Below are 22,500 nucleotides of genomic sequence, written 5' to 3' on the forward strand. Positions count from 1 at the left end.
TGGAGAGTGTTACTCATTTTTACAGTTAGTAAGCAAAACATCTGGCCACATGCAAAGTACACACTGTTTGTGTGTGTGTTTGTGTGTGTGTCTCCTGACCCTGAGGTGAAGAGTAGAGAGTCACTAAGTTCAGTGTCGAGGTATTTACTGGCATGGAGTGACTCATGCCTAACATCAAGCTGTCCAGGCAGGATGTGTGTGTGTGTGTATGCGTGTGTGTGTGAGAGAGAGGGAGAAAGAGAGAGCGAGAGATGGATGTATTGCCGTTAAAGAAGTGATAAAACTCCAACCACAGGGTTTGCTTGACACACAAATGGCCGATTATGTTGCTGTTAAATGTTATTTCAGCAGATGACCGATGTTATTTCTGTGAAGTTCTAGAAGGGGTAAAAATAAAGTCTCCACCCTCTAATTGGTCATCTCTATCCCTTCACATTGTCACTTTTGATTTTTGTCAATTTTATGCCATTACTGTAAACCCTTCACAGCACTTTTGTGTACTTGTTTAAACAAAACAAAAATAAAAAAACAATAGTGAGAATAGTGAGTGATTGTCACTTCTAGGCTATTTGTGTGGAGATGAGTGAGTGAGCGGTCATGTAAATGTATGTACAGTATATACCATCCTGTTTGAGGAGCAAATAACAGGTGGACTCGAAAAAACTCCCCACCTCCCAGTGTGTGTGTGTGTGTGTGTGTGTGTGTGTTGTATAGTGTCTTGGGCTAGAGGAATGCACACCCCAGACAAGAGCACAGGTCCCTACTTCAGGTTTCCCCCCAAAGCACACTAGCTTGTTTATCAGCAAAAGCTCTGCCTTATTCTAAACTACGGTACCACTGTGAGATCAAAATGTCTTTAGAGTCTGGTCTGCTGTACTACTGTATATGTTGGGGATGTGTGGATGTGGGTGTGTGTGCGTGCGTGCGTGCGTGCGTCCGTATGTGCACTTTACCTGTGTGTGTTTGTGTGTGTGAATGTGAATGTAAGTGTGTGTGTGTGTGTGTGTGTGTGTGTGTGTGTGTGTGTGTGTGTGTGTGTGTGTGTGTGTGTGTGTGTGTGTTTGTGTGTGAATGTGAGTGTGTGTGTGAGTGTGTGTGTGTGTGTGTGTGTGTGTGTGTGTGTGTGTGTGAATGTGAGAGTGTGTGTGTGTGTGTGTGTGTGTGAGTGTGTGTGGTTAAGGGTGGGGTAACAGGCTGTGGGGCCAGTGCACCCCTCTGGAGTTATTTTTACCCCCACGTGCCCCTATGGATGCTCGGAGGGAAATGAAAGACCCTCTTTTCTATGTACATACAGCGGGGAAAATAAGTATTGAACACGTCAACATTTTTTTCAGTAAGTATACTTCCAATGAGGCTATTTGCATGAAATTTTCACCAGATATTACTATTAACTCAGATAATCCACCCATATAAAAAAATCCAAACATTAAAGTCCATAGGTAGAGTTATGTGTAATAAAGTGGAATGACACAGGAAAAAAGTATTGAACACGCCTGCTGAAATTTCTTAAATACTTTGTGGAAAAGCCTTTTTTCGTAATGACAGCTTCAAGGCATTTCCTGTATGACGAAAACTAATCAGTCACAGTATTCTGGTGTGATTTTGGCCCATTCTTTTAAACAGATAGTCCTTTAATATTGAAGATTCCAGGGGTCCCTCTTGTGAATCCTGATCTTTAGTTAACTTCCAAAACTGTTCAATTGGATTGAAGTCAGGGCCTTGATTTCCTTTCTCTGAAACCAATTGAGAGTTTCCTTTGCTGAATGGTTTGGATCATTGTCCTGCTGGAAGGTCTAGCCATGTCTCATCCTCATCATCCTGGTGGATGTAAAGTTTCTCCTGGAACAAAATGACTCCATTCATCATTCCTTCAACTGTATGAAGTCTGCCAGTACCATGAGATGAAAAACAGCCCACACCATGATGCCACCACCTCCAAACCTCATTGTTGGTATGGTATTTTTAGGGTGATGCACAGTGCCATTTCTCCTCCAAATATGGTGTGTAGTATCACATACGAAAAGTTCAAGTTTTGCTCTCACCAGACCAGAATACATTCTCTTAGTATTGCATAGGATTGTCCAAATGTTGTGTAGCAAACTTTCAACGAGGTTTGACATGTTTTTCTTCAGCAAAAGAGTCATGCGGGATGAGCGTGCGTAGAGGCCATGGTGGTGGAGTGCATTAGCTATGATTTTCTCTGTAACAATTGTACCTGCTGCCTCCAAGTCTTTCTGGAGCTTTCTCTGAGTGGTCTTTGGATCTTTGGCTACACTTCTGACTATCCTTCTGACTTCCTGGTCAGAAATCTTGCAAGGAGATCCTGTGCATGGCCAGTTGATGATGCATTGATGTTCCTTCCACTTGCAGATAATGGCACCAATACTGCTTGCTGGATGATTCAGAAGTTTTGAAGTGCATCTGTAACCAGTTCCATTGATATGTTTTGCAACAATAAGGTTGCAAAGGTCTTGGGAGGGCTCTTTGCTTTTGCCCATCATGAAATGTTTATTGTGTGACACCTTAGTAACAAAAAAACTTTTTATAGCCCACCAGTATGTACTAACCCAGTTTATATCAATTTGCACAGATAGGAGGGATAATTTCTCTAAATACTTATAGATTCCAGTTTGTTCCTTGCCATTCCTTGCCTTTGTGTACTGCTTTTTCTTAGTGTGTTCAATACTTTTTCCCTGTGCCATTCCACTTTTTTACTCATAACTCTACTTTTAGACATTAATGTTTGGATTTTTATATATGTGTGGATTACCTAAGTTAATACTAATGTCTGGTGAAAATTTCATGCGAATAGCCTCACTGGAAGTATACTTACTGAAAAAAATGTTGACGTGTTCAATACTTATTTTCCCCGCTGTATGTACACACACACACACACACACACACACACACACACACACACATACACACTTACCCTTACATGTATGCACACTCTCTTTCAACACTAATAGATTAGACACACACACACATAACCTTCTATGTATTCACACACACACATACTGTTACACACTAATACACACACACACACACACACACAGAGAGAGAGAGAGAGAGAGAGAGAGAGAGACAGAGAGAGAAACACACAGATTTCCTGGTTGTATTTATGTTATACATCGACTGGGAGCTCAAAAATGTGTGTGTGTGTGTATTTCTTCTTGTGCAGGTGGAGTGCAGCCCAGTGTGTCCCAGTCCGGCCATGAGAGAAGAGAAGACACACACACACACACACACACACACACACACACTACCTCTTCATCAGCGGTAAGATGGCTGCTCTCCCACCCTCTTACTCTTCCTACCCATGTAACTCACACTGATGGGTTAGGCCCCTAATGCAATCATCTGCAGCCAGGACACACACAGACATGTGAGATACACACTTCAGATCAGTGGTTCAGCACTGTGTGTGTGTGTGTGTGTGTGTGTGTGTGTGTGTGTGTGTATGTGTGTGTGTGTGTATGTGTGTGTGTGAGAGAGACAGTGAAATGGTAGTTTTCTGAGAAATAGGCAGAAAATAGATGGTAGGGTCGGGTCAGTCCTGTTCATTCTCTTCCTCGTGTCATAGGCCCCGGAAGGAAACTGGTCTTGGGCTGATTCAGTTTGGTATTGTGGCAATGTTGTGACAGCCCCTTTCCTCCCAGTCTCAGCTGAGCTGCGTATGCACACTCACACACACACACACACACACACACACACACACACACACACACACACACACTGGCAGCTCTGTGACTGCCTGACCGGCTGTGACGCACACAAGGGCTCTCTCTTTCTCCCCGTGTCTCTCCTGCTACTGATTTCTCTCTCAAATTCCAATTCCAATTCAAAGGTGCTTTATTGGCATGACAAAAAAGGAGATTTGCATTGCCAAAGCAATCATATAAAACAGTGCATAGACATCTCTCTCTCTCTCTCGCTCTCTCTTTCTTTCTTTCTCTCTTACTTTCTCTTTCTCTCTCTCATCAGCCCTTTCCCTTCTCCTGTCTTCTCTCGCTATGTCTTCTCTCTCATCTTCGCTCTCTTCCTCCCTCCCTCGCTCCTTCCCTCCGTCTCTCTCCTTCTCCCTATCCCTCCATCTCCCTGTCTTTGTTAGAGAGGTGTGTGCTCGTGTGACTGTGTGCTAGGGGGGCTCCCCATCTACCCTACTTTTCCATCCATGTCCTGTGCAGCCCCTGTGCCTCAGCCTCAGCGTCCCATGTGATGGCCTGGTGCTCTGGCTAACACTGGTGCCTATTCACCGGCCTCCTCATACCACTCTTATGTGTGCATGGAAAAAATAATGAACCAGATGTGGCCTGAAATCACAGGAAGTGACGTCAGAGTTCCTGGGCTTGTTTCAGCTGTTTCTGGGCTCGTGTGGAGCGCGGCGGCTGCTGTGGAAAAATGAGTGGCGACATGTAAGACATTCTCCAGAGAGAGCTTTTTACACTGGGGAGACTTCTTCCATTCTTTCTTTCTTTCATTCTATGTTTGTTCATGTCTTTGTCCATTTCTTTCTTTCTTTCTTTCTTTCTTTCTCATACTATTGTGCAGAAGTCCTTGGTCCTTGTGATGGTTCAGTTAGGGATCTTGAACACATTTCTTTCTTTCTTTTTCTTTCTTTCTTTCTTTCTTTCTTTCTTTCTTTCTTTCTTTATTTCCCTTTCCGTCGCAGTTAATAACAGAACTGTTGTTACAGTGTATCATGGAGAACAGTGTAACAAACTGTGTATCAGAGTGAAATACCATATATATACTTATGTTTGTACATACATAATGGAATTTAATGTACTTACACATTTTTAGTACACTAAGTATAATACAGTATTCTGCCAAAGTGCTCATTTCTAGTGGAAAATATGTTTTGGCTATGGGGTGAGGTTGGCGTCTATAACACCCCAAATATAACATCCCATCTTATCGAGGCTGAAGTTTTATAGTCCCCTGCATGAAATTATCACATTGGTACATACTAGTTTTATATGTTACTTCATGCAATTAAGCAAACCAGTTGTCTTGGTAGAGCATGTGTTCTCTTTGCTACAGTAGATTAAGCACATTGAAATAAAATCTGGTACCTCTATGTGATTTCTGTGACAATACAAACTTGCCACATTTGCCTGCACATCCATAAAGTGTCTTTTCTCCTTTTGTGACCCAATCTGGAAAAATGTTCCCATAGTTCCATAGTTCCATAGTTAAGATAAGAATGTAAAGTTTGAAAAAATACTATTCATTTGGGATTACACCTTGCAAATCATACCTGTGCCTGCCTGTAATCTGTGACTTCAAACACGATTTTCTCAGGTTTTCAATTGGAAAAATATTGGCAGGAGGTCATAATTCAAAATACTGTATCTTGGTAACAATTGGGTTCTCGGTCCATTGATGCCAAAATCTCAATTTTGAATTTTGGGTCACTGTGACTCTTTTTGTCAGATTGGTTCACATTTAATCTTGGAACAACTCTACTGCTACTACTACTAATACTTCTACTACTACTACTACGCTTCTACTCAATGCAAATAATCCACTGTAACAGAGAAACCATTTTCTACCTGAATATAGTGGTAACATGTACCCCAATGTGTATTGGGTACCCAGCATTTCTGATTACATGTGTACTTACAAAAGTACAGAAAATGATATTATGTATGTACAACATATGTATATGGTATTACATTTTGTTACAGTTTGTTACATGGTACTACACTGTAACAAGGTTTCTGTAATATAAAGTGTTACCTCTCCCTCTTCCCTTTCTTTCTTTAGAGAGAAAGAGGGAGGGAGAGCTGAATGAGGAAACTGTGTTAAAAATATGTCACTCCACTTGCTCCCCATTCAAAAAGAAAAGCACTGCACAGACACACACACACACACACACACACACACACACACACACCCTCCTCTCGCCTGAGTTCTCCCCGGGGTTAACCCCTACATCACCAAACTGTTGGGGAGAGTCGACCCGACCCACTCTCACCGTCTGCCCACGACTCTGTCAAAACTGAAGGAGTGAACACCCCCCTGCCCCCCCCCCCACACACACACACCATACACACACACACACACACACACACACACACACACACACACACACACACACACACAGGCACATACATGCCTCAGGATTACATATACGTCACCGTTTCTCCTACCTGTCCCCCAGACCATTCTGAGCGTAGACCTGACCACGCCGCTCCGCTCAGCGAACCACCTCTCCTCTCCTCTCCTCTCCTCTCCTCACAGCAAGAGACTCATTCATACATTCCCTCTCCCTCTGCGTGTCTCTGTCTCTCTCTCTCTCTCTCCATCTCTCTCATTCTCTCTTTTTCCCTCTCCCGTCTTCCTCTCTCTCTCTCTCTCTCAGGCTGTTATCCCCTTATGTTTTTTCTCTCTCTCTGTCTCTCTGTCTGTCTGTTTCTCTCTCTCTCTCTCTCTGTCACACACTCATTCACTCACACTCCGTCAATCCTCTGTGTGTGTGATAAGCGAGACTAACTGGACTGGCGAACGGGGGCTTTGGAAGAGTCTGCCGACTGCGGTCAGGTAACGGCTTTTGATTTTGATACGATTACCCAGCACTGGGGCTGCCTTGATTACAGGGATTGTGTCTGGAAGCAGCTGTCTCTGTGTGACTTGATCAGAGGCTTGCCGTGCGCTAGAGCTGCTCTCTCGCAGGACCCAGTGAGGATGCAGGTAGCGAGAGACTCGGCTAAGAGGGAGAAGAGAGGAGAGGAGAAGTGAGGAAGGGAGGGGAGAGGAGGGGGCAAGAGAGAGGAGGAGGAGAGGGAAGGCTCCCGGGATTGATGTCTGTGGCAAGGGTATCCTCTGACTGATTTAGTCAAGGTTGCACAGTGCGCAGCAGACGGACACGTAATTGCTGTTTCAAAACGCACAGGACCAGGAGTGCTCTGTGTGTGTGTGTGTGCATGTGTGTGTGATGGCTGAGCGGGCTGGAGATGAATGAGCCGAGTGTTTTGCCGTGTCGTCCACACTTACCTCCACGCTTGCCTCTCTCTCTCTCTCTCTCTCTCTCTCTCTATCGCTATCTCTCTCTTTTCTGCCGCTTCTTCTCTCACCCTCCCCTGTCCACACTCGTCCTGTCGTCCGCAGCCGCCTCTCCCTCTCTCGGATCACTCTTCTCCTTTGCTCTCATGTTCCTGCTCTCCGTGTCTGCCTCTCACTGTGCCTCTCCTCGCCCCCTCATCATAGGATGCCCTGTCGTCCTACAAACCTCAAGCCTCTCTCTTTCCCAGCCTCTTTCTGCCTCTCTTTCTATCCCTCTCCTCCCTCTCTATTTCCCACTCACCCCTCCCACTATCTCTGTCCACTCGCTATCTAAATTTCCAATATTTCTTTCTTTCTATCTGTCCTCAGTTCTCCCTATCTATCCATCTATCTATCTATCTATCTATCTATCTATATATATATATGTATGTATTTATCTGTTTCTTCTCTTTCTCTCTCTCATTCTCTCCTGTTTCTTTTTCTCTTTTCTTTTCTTCTCTTCCCTTCTCTTCTCTATTGTCTATTCCTCTCCATGCTTCTCTGTGTGTCTCTGGGGTCCTCAGCAGTATACAGGAACAGGAACAGGAGCAAGCACAGGCACAGACTGGCTACAGGCTAGATGCAGGATGCAGGATGCTGCTTCTGGATGCTGCTGTACTCTCTCTGTCAATGTTCCCTGAGGGTGGTGGTGGGCAGTAGGGGTGGTGGTGGTGGGTGTTCTCTCCAGGTCTCCCCCAGGACGAGGTGCTCTGACGGGCAGACACTGCTGCTGGAACTGGGGCTCAGGGGAATGCCGCCGGAGCAACGGTGGGTCAGAACGGTGGACCGAGAGACATAGAGGTGATAAAAAGAGAGAGAAAGAGAGCATGGGAAAGAGAAAGAGGTTGCAGAGATTAAAAAGGACAGAGAGAGAGAGAAAGAAAGGAAGGAAGGAAGGAAGAAGGAAAGAAAGAAAAGAATACGGACAGTACAAAAGAAAGAGTGTGAGAGAGTGTGTGGGGGGAAGAAAGAAAGAAAGATTGTGAGAGAGACAGGGTGAGAAGAGGAGCGGAGCAGAGAGTGAGAGAATGGGGAGGGAAAAAGGGAAGCCAATGACAATAGAGAGATTGAAGGACAGAGACAGAGACCAATGAGAATCGGATGACTTCATGGCTGATATGTGTGGCTTTGTGTGGATGCTGTGAAACTCGTACTCTATAGTATCTAGAGTCTCCGTTTGAGTGAGGTGCAGTTCTCACAGAGCTGTTCTGTCGTTCATTACCACACATAGCTGGGGCTTAGGCTTGCCTGTCTTCTAGCTGTAATAAATTGTATCTTTTTGACATAACTGCTTAGGATTTTTTCCCCAAATTACATCGCCAAGGGCATTTCTTTCAGTGACTGGGATTAAATCATACTCCCTATTTTTAGAACATTGAGGAGACAGATAAATTAATGTTTACAGATGCTAATCCACACAAAGAACACATATGTCAGAATATTGCCGCCAGGTTAAAAAAAAAAAAACAAAGGCATCCTATGCAATGCCATAGATAACAAAATGAGCAGATCCACAGATATTATTGAGTGTGTCCAGATTTAATCTTCATTTATTTTTCATGTAATCTAATGTTGGCTTGACCACAGTAAAATACTCTATGGTATTTTTTTTTTTTTCCTGTCAAGAGTCACATGTGTGGAAGCTGAAATGATAGACTTTTAAGTATTGATTTTCTAGCATTCATCATTTTCTGACCAGGAGGATAAGGTTGTGTGGGAGGGAGCACCTTGGCTTGTCAGGCTTCCTCTCTGTATCTCTCTCTCTTTTTTATTTATCTTTCTCTCACATTCTGTCTCTCCTATGCCTATCTCTATCTCTCTCTCTCTCTCTCTCTCCCTCTCTCCGTAGCCAGGGAGGATGCTTAAAGATAAATTTAGCCCTCCAGCTCTCCTTCCATCTGCTACTGTATGGTTTTGGGCCGTTACCATAGGAACCACCGCTGGGCACCCATTAGTGTAAGAGAAGGAAATTGACGAGATTTTTAAAAAGGCATTCAAAACATTTTTTTTGTTGTTGCTGGCATGATGTGTCAGTGGGAAATAAAGTGCCATAACCCAGTTCTGTTTCTGCTCGCCTCTTCTCTCCCTTCTCGCTGGATTTTGGCCACAGATTTGTGCTTTGTTCAGGTTCAGGTTTGTTCAGAATACTGGCCACAATTGAGATGCTTGTTGTTTGTGAAATTAGGCTATTTTTGGTTTCTCTGTCCAGTTTCTATTTCCTTATGAAACTGCTATTTTTTAAGACAGAGAACAATAGTTGCCTTTTAAACCTATGCAGTATTTTCCCAAGAAATCAAAATGCCATACTTGAATCTGACTTCCTCTCTGACTTTTGCGCAGTAGCACACATTTCACATTTTCATTTTTATTTCTTTTTCTTTTGGTGCCAAAAGCTCTGCCTTTATCTCGGCACCATCCGTCCACTCAGAATAAGAGTTGACCTTGTAAAGGAGAAACGCAAAGAACTCCTGTGGCTTCCCCACTCGCTCTCCTGGATGGTGAGCAGAGCTTGGGTGGTGTTTTCACTTCCTGATCCAGCCCTCGTGCGAAGCGTGGATTCTAGAACCCGCTCCTGTCCTCGACTCTACCAGTCTCAGGCAGCTGTGCAAACAGCCCAGCCTCTCAAAGACATAAATCCCCGTCTAATGGCCGTAAATGCAAAGCAAATATAGACCTGTTGTATAGGTGGGCACAGAGAGCGTTCTGTCCTCCTGCTCTCACGTGGCTTCACGAGGTGCCGGGGAACCCAACCTCGCCTCCCGTCTAGCAGTCCAGCGGTGGCTTTGGAGCATGTGTCTGTGTGTGTGTGTGTGTGTGTCTGTGTGTGTGTGTGTGTGTCTGTGTGTGTCTGTGTGTGTGTGTGTGTGTGTGTGTGTGTGTGTGTGTGTGTGTGTTTCAGTGTGTGTCTGTAATCTAAACTCAGTGGCATTGCCACCGGTCAAAGTGTGAGTGTGTGTGTGTGTGTGTGTGTGTGTGTGTGTGTGTGTATGTCTGTGTGTGTGTCTGTGTCTGAGTGTGTTTTATACATCTTCTTCTTACACCAGTCCAGGATCTCTCCTTTCGTACGTCTGAAAAAGAGATCCCGGTCCACCTACAGTACCTCCCTGACCTACATACTCTCCCCACCACTGCATTCCTCTATCGCAGACGGACACCGGCCAGAGTTGTTCTACCGCGGCCGGTGGCGGCAGAATAATCCATCTCCTCACCTTTTTTTACACCAAAGGTTGTTTTTTTGGGGCCGATGAACATTGTACATTTCTTAACTCCCCACCACCACTCCCACCCCTCCTGTACACACACACACACACACACACACACACACACACACATCCATATATGCAGACAACGTGGGTGAGGGTTGGAGTCTCTCTCGTCTCGTCTCATGTCAGCCCCACCAAAACCACTACCTTTACTTTAATCAAGCCTCTGGCAGCCACACAGAGGAAATCGGCTGGGCAGTCATTTGAAATGTAATACCATGACTGTGAAAGACATTTCTTTGCCTTCGCCGGCTTCCTATGCACCAGCTGTGTGCTTCCTCCTCCTTATTGTGCAAGTCGTGCTTCAGACACGTCCTGTTGGAAGCACAGGCAGACAGGCACGGAGAGTGTGGAGAAATCTGGGCATACGTACGTACGCCCACCGAGACCTCCGTGCCCCTCCCGCCCGTCCTCAGCAGAGCGTGGGCATCGATGCCAGCTGGTCCTGGAGCGCGAGGCCTGTGCTGTCCTGTTTGTGTGATGGACCACAGAGACGGAGAAAAATAGCTTGCCCATTTGTTTGGATTAAGCAGACCTGCTGTCATTGATGGTCTTGATATGAAATCAGACATATTTCGTTTTCTTTCATCATTTCAATGAACCTTGAATCAAACTGTTGTTTATTGAATACATTTAGAAATACTTAGGATCTACTTACATTTAGTGGGTTTATTACTGAGAAGGCATACGTTATAATCCATTCAAATTACCTTGGAGACTTAGCCACACAAAGCCATGTTCCTTGCCTTAGGCACCAACCTAGCAACTGAACTATCTTTATGTAGTATGTAGTAGGTATTATGTTTTTCTTTTTCTTTTCTTTTATGGTAATAATTGAATATTGTCTTCATTTCCTCTGTTCTTAGGCATTTAAGCACTCATTTCTGAGTGTTAATATTTGTCCATTGTGGCTGAGTAATATTTAGGGTTGTGTGGTGCTGCTTTCAAGTTATGTTTACTATTGTACAATACTGACATTTAAAATCAGCTTGCGAACAAAAAAAGCTGCTTCAGAGCGTTTGTATTTATAGATGTAAATAAAGGTCCCACTGAAAGTAGGATTGGTTGAAATTGAAATTAAATACCTGTGGGATTGTAATTACATTTTAAATGTCAGTTCAATTAATTAGGATGATATATGCGTAATGGATATAACAGGTTTAATATTTAATCTTAATTGACTCTCTTAATTGTTGTTTCTTACCAAATTTGATGCATCTCATCAAACTAAATCAATAAATCAAACGAAACTAAAATAGATTTGTTTTAGTCTTCAACTTTTTTCTGTAGGTCTAGTATGCATGCCTGACCTGGATGTCTGAAACTGATGGCTATTTTAAATACATTAGACCAGCGGTCAGGATAAAAGTAAAGCGTCACTTGTGTGGCTATACTGTCTGCCTAAATATTAGACTACAGGGAACCCTGAGAACGAGTTTGGCAGATTTAGATGTATGAAAGGGGCTGTGAAATGTTACTGAAGCGTACAGTCGGACAGTTTGGAAACCGGTGGTTCGCCCTATTAATTACGACCCCACAGGTTCAACTTAGCAGCCTGTAGGGTTTTTAAATTAACCTCACAGGAGTGGTGTTGTTTGGCCAGTGGCCTCTTTGATGGGCAGGCTGTGGTTTGAGTTTAAACGCAGATGTCAAATCATCCCATAAACTTGTAACCGTAAAGGTAAAGTCCACAAAATAAAGACATGCTGTGTGTACATAGAGGGCTATACTCAGCTGAATTAAATATACCATTTACCAGTGTGCATGTGTGCCCTACCATGTTCAGAGGCTGCTGTGGACAACAAATAATGGTCATTAACTCTTTATCTGTTTTTGTCTTTCTTTAACAGAACTTCTGAGGTGGTCCCTGAAGCCTCTTTATCCTGAATACAGAAAATGAACACTGTCTTTTTCCAGAGATGATAAGACACATTTGTGATGTTTTGGATGTGATCTGTGGATATCTGACGGTATTTATTTTCTGTTGTGGATTCAATAATGAAGACAATGACTAGAGAAGACCAGGGCAAAATGAACAGCTTGAAGATTCTATTAGAGACTTTTTAAAGTCCATCTGTATGATAATATCCTGTCCGTGTGTGTGGTCTGGGAAAGCCACACGAACCTGAGGTCAGTAGTCGAGGCTGTAGCCCCGTTTTATGGAGGCCTTGCATAACCAGCTAAATGCTGGGGAGACGTCCGGAGGTGAAGATCAGCCTCAGAGTACATCTCCCTCAGTAGGCTGCTCCTCTCAGCCCTCAGCCTCCCAACAAAGCAAGCCAGCACAGGACGCAGACTCTGAGCCCCATCGCCATGGAACCCCATCCAAACCCCCCAGACGTCAGCATCTGGAGAGGAAACGCCTGCGGCTCCAGAGGAGACAAGCTCAGGACGTGGGCTCTCTTAAGGACGATAAGCTCGCAGGGACGACGAACGACGCCGGGCCGTTACCAGGCAATGAGTGCGGGGGTTCCGTCCAGGTGTCGAAGGAAGACTCCACGGGTGCTCCCATTCCTTCTTCGAGCAGTTCGGCTCCATCTCTCGGTACGGAGGAGGCACAGGATGGCATGCCAAAGCAGAAACGCGAGCGCAAACCGCAGAAGCCCGGGAAGTATGTGTGCAGCTACTGCGGTCGAGCTTGCGCCAAGCCTAGCGTGCTCCAGAAGCACATTCGCTCCCACACCGGGGAGAGACCTTACCCTTGTGCCCCTTGCGGCTTCTCGTTCAAGACCAAGAGCAACCTGTACAAGCACCGCAAATCACACACTCACAGGGTCAAAGCTGGGCTGGCTCCAGCAAGCAAAGACGAACCAGCCATAAGCGGCCAAGAAGAACCCTTGACTGATTCAGAGGATGAGTCTAACCAGCCGCCGTCAACCAGCTCAGCAAAGAAACAGGAAACGCTTGCACCGCAAGCATCGTACGGTGCTGAGTTACGCTCTACTGAGCAATCCCAGGGGCTTGGAGACTCCCATGCTGTTAAAAAGAGACTTGCAATGAGACTGAGCAAAACCAAGAAAGCTCCACCAACGGGCTCATCAGATGACATTTCCTCTTCGCTGGTTTTGGGAAGTCGTGGGAGCACTGAGTCGGGCTACTTCTCTCGTTCAGAGAGCACGGAGCAGTCTCAAGACAGCCCTCCAAACTCCAGCGCTAAAAGCTACGCTGAAATCATCCTTGGCAAGTACGGGCGCCTTGGACATCTGCAGAGGGCTTCCCGTAACCAGCAGCAACAGTCTGGCGGACAAGACGGCAAGGGCATCCCTTTCACGCTTCCCAAAAAGCAGGTCATTGACCATATCACAAAGCTCATCACCATCAACGAGGCTGTGGTAGACACCAGTAAGATTGACAGTGTCAAGCCTAGACGCTTCTCCCTGTCTAGGCGAAGCAGTACAGAGTCAGCCAAGGCCTCTGCTCTTAAAGATCCCCTTGTGCAGTGCCCTAAAGTGACTGAGGCTTGTTCCAAGGCCAGTGGGTCTATTACTCTTGGTGTTCCGTGTCAGAAATTCCAGCAACAGAGCCTAAATATAGAACAGTCCTCCAGCCAAGCCTCTGCAGCACCACTTTTGAGGAGTCTTTCAGTCCCCTCTGCCTCTCCTGCTAGCACAAGCGATGCTCCCCGGCACCTGAGGCTCAGCCAATCATTTGACGAGCAGCCGCCTACCCAGACGAATCGGCGCCATGCCTTGCTTCGCCGCCAACCGGCGATTGAGCTGCCCATTGGCTGTGATTTTACCCCTGAAAAGTCGGCCATGACATCCTCTGTGCCATACCACCAAGACGTGCTTAGCTTGCCTCATCAAAAACCAAGGCCCCTTCAACCGTACGAGTGTGAAGAGTGTGGCACTGGCTGCAAAGATTGGGAGAGTTACAAGACGCACAGACGGCAAACGTGCAACATGCACCAACAGCAGAAGATGGAGGCAGTTTCTGTACAGGTGGAGAATCCTACAAGGATGCACTTCATGAGCAGGCCAGGGGCTTTAGTAATGAGAAAGAGAAGAAAAGAGGACAGTCTCGAACTTGATGATCCCTGTTCCTCAATGGCCTCGTCCTCTGCATCTGGGACAAGCCCTGGAATTGAAGGAGACCTGACCAACAAGGCTTATGAAGGACCTAATGTAGGAAACATTGGATTAATGCTGGAGAAAGACCCTGAGAGACCTTTGAAGGGGATATCAGTGATCCAACATACAAGTTCATTTGAGAAGCAAGAGGGTAATCTGTTTGTGAAAAGTAAAGTAAAAGATGAATTAGATAAATGTGCCTCCTTTGAGATGCACCATTCACCATTAACTCAGTCATCAGAGCAGCAGTCATCAAAACCAAGCTTTCGGAAGTTAATGCGCCAGCATAATGTCCTAGTGCCAGAGATCCTAGTCACAGAGGATACAAACACCACGCCAATGTCCCTGTCTGCGACTGTTTCCATAGCCAAAGAGGCTGAGAGGACAGACGAGTTCCAGTGGCCCCAAAGAAGCTCAACACTGGCCCAGCTTCCCATTGAGAAGCTGCCCCCGAAAAAGAAGCGTCTTCGGTTGGCAGAAGCTGCCCAGTCCTCTGGGGAGTCCAGTTTTGAATCTCTGTCCCTGCCTCCTCGCAGTCCAGGTCAAGACAGCAACATGTCACACTTGTCTAGCTGTTCTGTGTCATTTGAGGACTCGGGGAAACTGACTAACGTGGAGATGACTTCTGGTCGGAGATCCAGGGCAACTCACACATTAGCCGTTCCTGCTAGTTCTCACCACCACCACCCCCACAGGGAGATGAGGCGCTCGGCTTCGGAGCAAGCACCACATGTTCCGCAGCAGTGCACCCCGATTTCGGAAGTCCGTAGCAAGTCCTTTGACTACAGTTCCCTGTCTCCTGATCGCACTCCAGCTGGCTGGAAGGAAAGGCGCAAATGCCTCCTCTTGAGGCACACTACAGTGCGGGATCCAGACGACGAGGAACCACCCAGCCAGCAAACATCAAGAGTTAGCATGCCAAGTGTTAGCATGTTAGCAAGTTTTTGCACGGCTAGTGTTCCATCCAGCTCCCGCATGAAGTTAAGTCCGGGACCCTCTGAGCCCCCGTGCACCCCCACATCCTATAACACATCTCCTGTTCACACTCATTGCCAAGAATCACCAGTGCTATGGCAACAAGATCCACCTCACCAGCTACGCAACTCGCCAGAGGTGGCACTAAATCAGTGCTCATCAGATCACAAAGTGCAGCAAGCAGCACCTGTTGTTTACATGGGACTAGAAGGCATTCAGCTTGGCTCTGCCCATGTCACCCAGGGCCCCTCTGGTGCAGCACGAGCCCACTACTCTCCTGGGTCCTCACGTCTCAAGCTGGAGATACCCACCAGGGACCCAGTTGAGGAGTCGGAGCCGAGAGTAGCAATCTCGTCCCAGGTGCCTGCCCGCCCATTCCAACACCAGCGTGTTTACTTCACCATCACCCCCGATGCTGAGCCACTGAGACCTGCGGAGATGCAGACGGTGGCAGTTCGAGTCCAGGGGGACATCCCAGCCCACGCCAGTGCCATTTACACCACGCACTCTCATCATGCAGTTACTAAACCTCAGGAGCTTAGTTCAAGTGCAAACCGAAATGTGACCTTAGATGTGACGACTGTCCCATCAGTGAGTTTAGACCACAGTAGCCCACTGACCGTGACCCCTGATACCAAGTTGCAGGGATGTAGGTCAGTAGGTTCCGGAGGAAACAAACGGATGCTGTCTCCGTCAAATAGCCTAGAGCTCGGGCCCGAAATGCGACAGCAGCAGAAACGAGTGAAAGAGGGAGACAAGAAGGAAGAAGAAGAAGAACAGGACAACACCAAAGAGGGTGGCGATGGGCAACTTTCAAACCGGGTTAAAGCCGAGCAAGCAATAGCAGAGTCAGCCGGCAGTCACAGAAGCACCCAGAGCCTTTCCTCTCCCAGCGCCACCACCAACACCAACAGCAACAACAACAACAACAAAGAGAAGCCTATGCCTACATTTCACGCGGAGCCCGAGTACAGCTGGTGCTATCTCAACTACGCCAAGCCGAGCCCGTCCCCTCAGAACGACCACCAGGCCTCGGTGTACTCCTCCTGGTCCACCAGTGCCTACAACCCCAACCCTCCAGGGCTCAGCAGCAAGGAGGTCCTAGCGCAGCTCCACTGCAAGCAGGGGCACTCCTCCTCCGTCACCTACACCATGGCCCCCATGTCGCCCCCAGCAGAGGAGAAGGAGAAGGGGAAGAAGAAGGACAAGGAAGGACCGGTGGCAGACCCTGGGAAGCCAAGCGTGTCTGAGGTACATGAGTCTGGATCTCAGTTAATCTAGGAGCAGATTATTAGGGCTATTAGGTTCAGGTCAGGATTATAAAGCTCAGGTGGTGATCAAAATAATGATGTTGTGGTTAGGATTGCTGACGTTGTGATTAGGATAACTGTGGTTAGTTCCTTTTTAGCAATTTTTTTGTGGTTCTTAGGAAGATTTCAATTTGAGTAGGCTACTCAGTACTTAGTTACCAATAAACTTAATTTATGTTATTAAAACATCTTTAACAATGTTTTATGTACAGTTCCTCACATGTATACACAGTATAGCATCATATTCATATTTTTAGAATTAACCGATTTTTGTCAAGGCAAGCCCAAACAAAATCTTTCAGTTTGCTAAATCAGTTATGTGAGTTCTGTTTACTGCATTGTATTTCGTCTCATTCTTTTGCTTGATTGTGTGCTGCTGTCTTGGTGATGAAGACAATGAGATGCTGTCCGAAATGTTGAATGAGAATTCACCATCTCTGTGTCCCTGGGTTTGCTGGGGGCAGGGTTGGTGAATTTGCCCCGTGTCTCTTTTTGAGAACAGGTCCACGTCACTCAGCACAAATGTCCCACTGAGGAAAGGGCAGTCTGGTCAACAGAGGACGTGAAGAAAGAGGAGGGTGAAGAGGAGGAGGAGGAGAGGAAAAGGGAGAGAACAGTAGCCTCTAAACACACTGAGCCTCCTCGTGTTTGGATTTGTGAAGGAGGGTGAGTGTCCATTTTCACTACAACAGTACAGCCATATACTGTAGGTGAATATACTATTAGTATTCCATAGTGTCGTATAATATGTAAGGGATAATGTATGGAAGGCCAGACACACCAGCGGAGGGGTCTTGTTTCGCCTTGAAGGGACTGTGTTTTCCAATAATGACCGGTGTTTCATACATTATCCCGCTTATTATACGGCTACTTGCCAAAACAAAAAAATAAACTTCACATGATATGTCTCTTTACATTTATTTGTTACCGTTTCGTCGTGGCTTTTGCTGAGAAACCAATAGTTTGCAACACACGCTGAACTTGAATCAGACATCTTTAGAACACAGCTGATCAACCGTCTGCTTTCAGCTTTCACTTTTGAATGAAGTTCCATTGCAAGAAGTGACCAGACTACTTGCAAAGTGATATAAAAGACATAAATCAGAAGCACAAAAGCCGTTGACAGCGGTAATTACATGAATATATTTTACCGTAGAACATTGGGAAATCCCATTAATCAAGTCAATGGAGCATTCTACTAGCATTGTGAAGAGCCGTATAATAAAGTTGTATAGCCTAGTACATTGACAATGGCCCCTAAAAACAATGCATGATAGAAAAAAAAAGCACAACACTGTACATTACACCAATAAACAGCATAATGATGATAGCATGCTTAAAAAATTTACAGTAATACACTTATTAGTTATATACTGTTCATTATACTATGCTATTGGAATTGCACCAACTCTGTGGTAAAAACGTATGATCATACACACTACAGCATTGCACATAATGTAGTATAATGTGGTAAGGATGATGTAGTGTTATTGTAATAGCATTACTGTATATGAACATAAATACTGAATTAATACAGTAATATAGTTCATGATACTGTATATGAGATTAGCCTGATAACATAGCTCATGCTGTACTCCAGGTTTATACGTACATGCTCGGACAGTGCCTGGCAGGCTGGGAGACGCGGAGACTCATGTGACAGAGCCTGTACTGTGCTCCCTCCTGTGTGTGCTTGCTTTCTGTCACTGGTGTGTCAGGCACTGGGAAGTGTTGTTCTTGCCCCGGCTGCAGGGGCTTAGGGCTGCCTGTCAGGGCCAACATAGGCCATCTGTTGGGGCGAGCCGAGCCAGGAAACTACCTAGCTTGGCGTGGACTTCCTCTCTCCACTCTACTCCACTTCACTCCTCTCCTCTCATCTCCTGGACTTGCCTCTCCTCTCCTCTCATCGTCCGCACCCTGCAGGCCCTAGCTTATGCCAAACACCATCAATGATCTTGGCCATTCAACTGCAATAGCAAGACTCAGAGGGAGGGAGAGCGAGAGAGGTGGAGTGGGAGGGAGAGCAAGAAAGAGAGAGAGAGAGAGAGAGAGAGAGGGAGGGAGAGAGAAAGAGACTGTACATTCAGTATTTTTTTTTCTTTTGGGAGAAAAACATACTTGAGTGTGTGAGTCTGAATGAAGGGAGCCCCATATAATCCACCTGAACACTATTGGCGGGTTTTATTCCCTCTGATTGGTTGATGGCATAATGAGTCTCTGGAAGGCAAGGTGACTGATGCAGAGGAGGAGGACTGCTCTGGTGAATAAGATTGAGCTTAATGAGAGCTTTATCACTAAAAAAGTACATGCTGTTCTTTGTGTTATCTGATTCATGAGCCAAGTAGTATTTTTGGGCTGATGATTCATGGCTTAACCTAGAAGCCTGAAGCGTGTCAAAAAAAAGAAGCTACGCTCACAAACACACACACACACACACACACACACACACACACACACACACACACACACACACACACACACACACACACACACACATGCACACAGGCATAGGCACACGCAAGCAAACATACACATGCACAATATCTTAACTGTATTCTCTCTCTCTCTCTCTCTCTGAAAGAACACACACAGACATAGTCTCACACACACACACACACACACACACACACACACACACACACACACACACAGGGATGAGGGTGGTGCCATCTGTGCGCTGTGTGGTGGTGGCGGCCACTCGCCGTGAAGCCACCTCCCACCTCGCCTCACGACATGGTTCTTCGCAGCCGTCACCTCCGAGTGACTCACCGCACAGGACACACACACACACACACACACACACACACGTACACACACACACGTACACACACAGACGCACACACACAAACACACACACACACAAACACGTACACACACTCCACATACACTCTCTCTCTCTCTCCCTTTCTCTCTCTCTCTCTCTCTCTCTCGCTCACACACACACACACACACACACACTCCACTCCACATACACTCACTCCAGGCTCCGAACTGCCACCGCCTGTTCGCAGAGACAGAGAAAGATGTACAGAGAGAGAGAGAGAGAGAGGGACGGAGGAAGGGAGGGTGGGAGAGAGACAGAAAGAGAGAAGGAGAAAGAAACAAAGGACAGAGAGGAAGTCAGAATGAAAGAGAGAGAACGAGAGAGAGAGAGAGAGAGAGAGAGAGAGAGAGAGAGAGAGTGAAGGAAATAAACAGGGACGGACAGAGGGGAAGTGTGTGTAAGAGTGAGACAGGGATTGAGAGGAGAGAGGAAAACTGTTACAGTGACAGAGAGAAGAGAAATGATGGGAGACAGAATATCTTTGACAGAGCCCAAACACCCACTGTTCATCTCTCATGGGACTCTTTCTTCATTTGAGTGTGTGTGTGTGTGTGTGTGTGTGTGTGTGTGTCTATGTATGTTCATATGTTTGTGTGTCCATATATTTGTATTTATGTTAGTGTGTGTGTGTGTGCATGGGCATGTGTTTGTGGGCGTCTTGTGTGAATCTTCATGTATGTATGTATGTGTGTATGTGTGTGTGTGTGTGTGTGTGTGTGTGTGTGTGTGTGTGTGTGTGTGTGTGTGTGTTGTTTTGTGTTGGTGTGTTAGTGTGTGGGTGTCTGTGTCTGTGCATGTGTGTGTGTGTGTATGTGTGTGTTTCTGTGTGTAAGGAAGCGGCCTAATGGATGGTATGCTCTACCTAGATAAAGCCTACGGTTTAATTACCTTCAGACTCCACATTAAGCAGCTTCCTATGCCAATAAGTGCTGAAGCTGGCTTTTCTCTCTTGAACATGCACAGTCACACACACACACACACACACACACACACACACACACACACACATACACACACACACACACACACACACAGAGAATGTAGGCTGGGTAATGCTTTAAGGAAAAAAACAAAACAAAATTGAGGTTTTTTGTTTTCATAAAGACCGCAATGTTGCTGCCTTTTTACCTTTTATTTGTTTTTCTGGCCCACTGCTCTGTGTTTTCTTTAAATCAGGTCCTAGCTGTTTGTCTTCAGCAGCTGGTTGGGTCCAGGGCTCCAGAGCTCCAGAGCCTCAGGGCTTCCCCCCCTCTCTGCCTCCCCACATCCCTCTCAGCTGTTTGGGTTGGCAGACCCTCCACGGCCCCCGGACCTGGAGCAGGGGCTGGAGCTAGGGCAGAGGCAGAGGCAGGGTGTGCAGGCAGACACCCCATGCCCGAAACTGAGGGAGTGGTGATGGGTTTTGGCATAGGTGGGGATGTGTGTGTGCGTGTGTGTGTGTGTGTGTGTGTTTGTGCATACGTGCGGAGAGTGTGAGCGGTGGAGACGGATCTGGTGCATGGCATAATAAATGGCCCTCTGTTGGAGCTGAAGTGGGGGCCCCTCTGCGGGACGCGGCAAACACTCCGCACAGCCAGGGGTGGACACCCAGGCAGGAGGCAGGCCGACGCAGCCTGGGAGCAGCACACAGCACAGGGTGGTGGCTCACGGCTGTGTGTGTGTGTGTGTTTTTTTGTGTGTGTTGTTTCTGTATGTGTGTGTGTGTGTGTTTCTGTATGTGTGTGTGTGTGTGTGTGTGTGTGTGTGTTTCTGTATGGGTGTTTCTTTATTTGTGTGTGTGTGAGTGTGTGTGTGTGTGTGTGTGTGTGTGTGTGTTTTCTGTATGTGTGTGTGTGTGTGTTTCTGTGTGGGTGTCTCTTTATTTGTGTGTGTGTGTGTGTGTGTGTGTGTGTGTGTGTGTATGTTCATGTGTTTGTGTGTCCATATATTTGTGTTTATGTTAGTGTGTGTGTGTGTGTGTGCATGGGCATGTGTTTGTGGGCGTCTTGTGTGAATCTTCATGTATGTATGTGTGTGTGTGTGTGTAGATAGAGGAGGTAAATAGGAGCATTAAAAGCAGCCTACAGGTGCTGCTGCCGAAATTGAGTCAGGGTTGTGGCCTAGACGAGGTGGTGTGTGTGTTTTTTTTTTTCTTTTAAATTTTCCCCTAATATTTGCATTTGGACATAGACCGCTTGAGTGAATCCAACCACTTGTTCCCCAGACTACATGTGTGGACTGTTACGGTGACCTTACAAGGAGCAAATGTGAAAAATGACAGTCTCTGTGCGCACTCTTAGGCTGTATCTAATTCCGCAGAAAAGACTCTCCTCCTCTAGTGGGACCAATCTACTGTGATCATGTGATCATAGGTTCTATTAGACAAACCTTAGATATTATTTTCAGAAATGACTTCAACTATAAAACAAAGCTGTAGAAACAAAGAAAACTTGGGAGAGTTTTGTATGACAAAGCATTTTATAGGTTTTAGGGGAGACATAGGAAAAATATGTTGGTAAATATGAATATTATAACCTTTGACCTCCGTGTCTCCACATGCATATGTTGAATGAGGAGTATGTGTATGTGCTTGTGCGTGGGAGAAGCGGATACATGTGTGAGGTTGATATTTTAACCTTTGACCTCTGTGTCTCCTGTCTCCACAGGTATAGGTCGAATGAGGAGTATGTGTATGTGCGCGGGCGTGGGAGGGGCAGGTACGTGTGTGAGGAGTGTGGCATTCGCTGTAAGAAGCCCAGCACGCTTCGCAAACACATCCGACTGCACACCGACCAGCGGCCCTTCATCTGCCAGCATTGCAACTTTGCTTTCAAAACCAAAGGCAAGTACCAGCAGACAGCAGACCGATGGAGAAGTGCTCCCATAGTGCAGTGTGTCCATTCCATCCATGTTGTCTCGTCAAGCTGCTGTACACGTTATATGTTATATGTTATATATACGTTATATATGTGTTATACTGTATGCTATTTCCTGAACATGATGTCTGCCTGTAACCATCAGACGTCAACATG

General features: G+C 46.1%; 1 protein-coding gene across 1 annotated transcript in view; it reads left to right on the forward strand.

Annotated features, from left to right (window-relative positions):
* Positions 1–3,180: 3,180 nt before the first annotated feature.
* The window catches only part of hivep3a (HIVEP zinc finger 3a), a 25,618-nt gene continuing 6,298 nt past the window's right edge, over positions 3,181–22,500 (forward strand). Inside the window, exons 1-4 of the mRNA XM_076300850.1 lie at positions 3,181–3,279; positions 12,161–16,606; positions 17,168–17,331; positions 22,135–22,343. Of these exons, the coding sequence (XP_076156965.1) occupies positions 12,470–16,606; positions 17,168–17,331; positions 22,135–22,343 (4,510 nt within the window). The 5' untranslated portion in view covers positions 3,181–3,279; positions 12,161–12,469. The remainder of the gene's footprint in view (positions 3,280–12,160; positions 16,607–17,167; positions 17,332–22,134; positions 22,344–22,500) is intronic.

This window comes from Alosa pseudoharengus, unplaced genomic scaffold (assembly GCF_046254945.1).
Source record: "Alosa pseudoharengus isolate Yale_2024_CS ecotype anadromous, Long Island Sound unplaced genomic scaffold, YU_APseudo_1.1 YU_APseudo_1.1_scf_23, whole genome shotgun sequence".
Taxonomy (NCBI): domain Eukaryota; kingdom Metazoa; phylum Chordata; class Actinopteri; order Clupeiformes; family Clupeidae; genus Alosa; species Alosa pseudoharengus.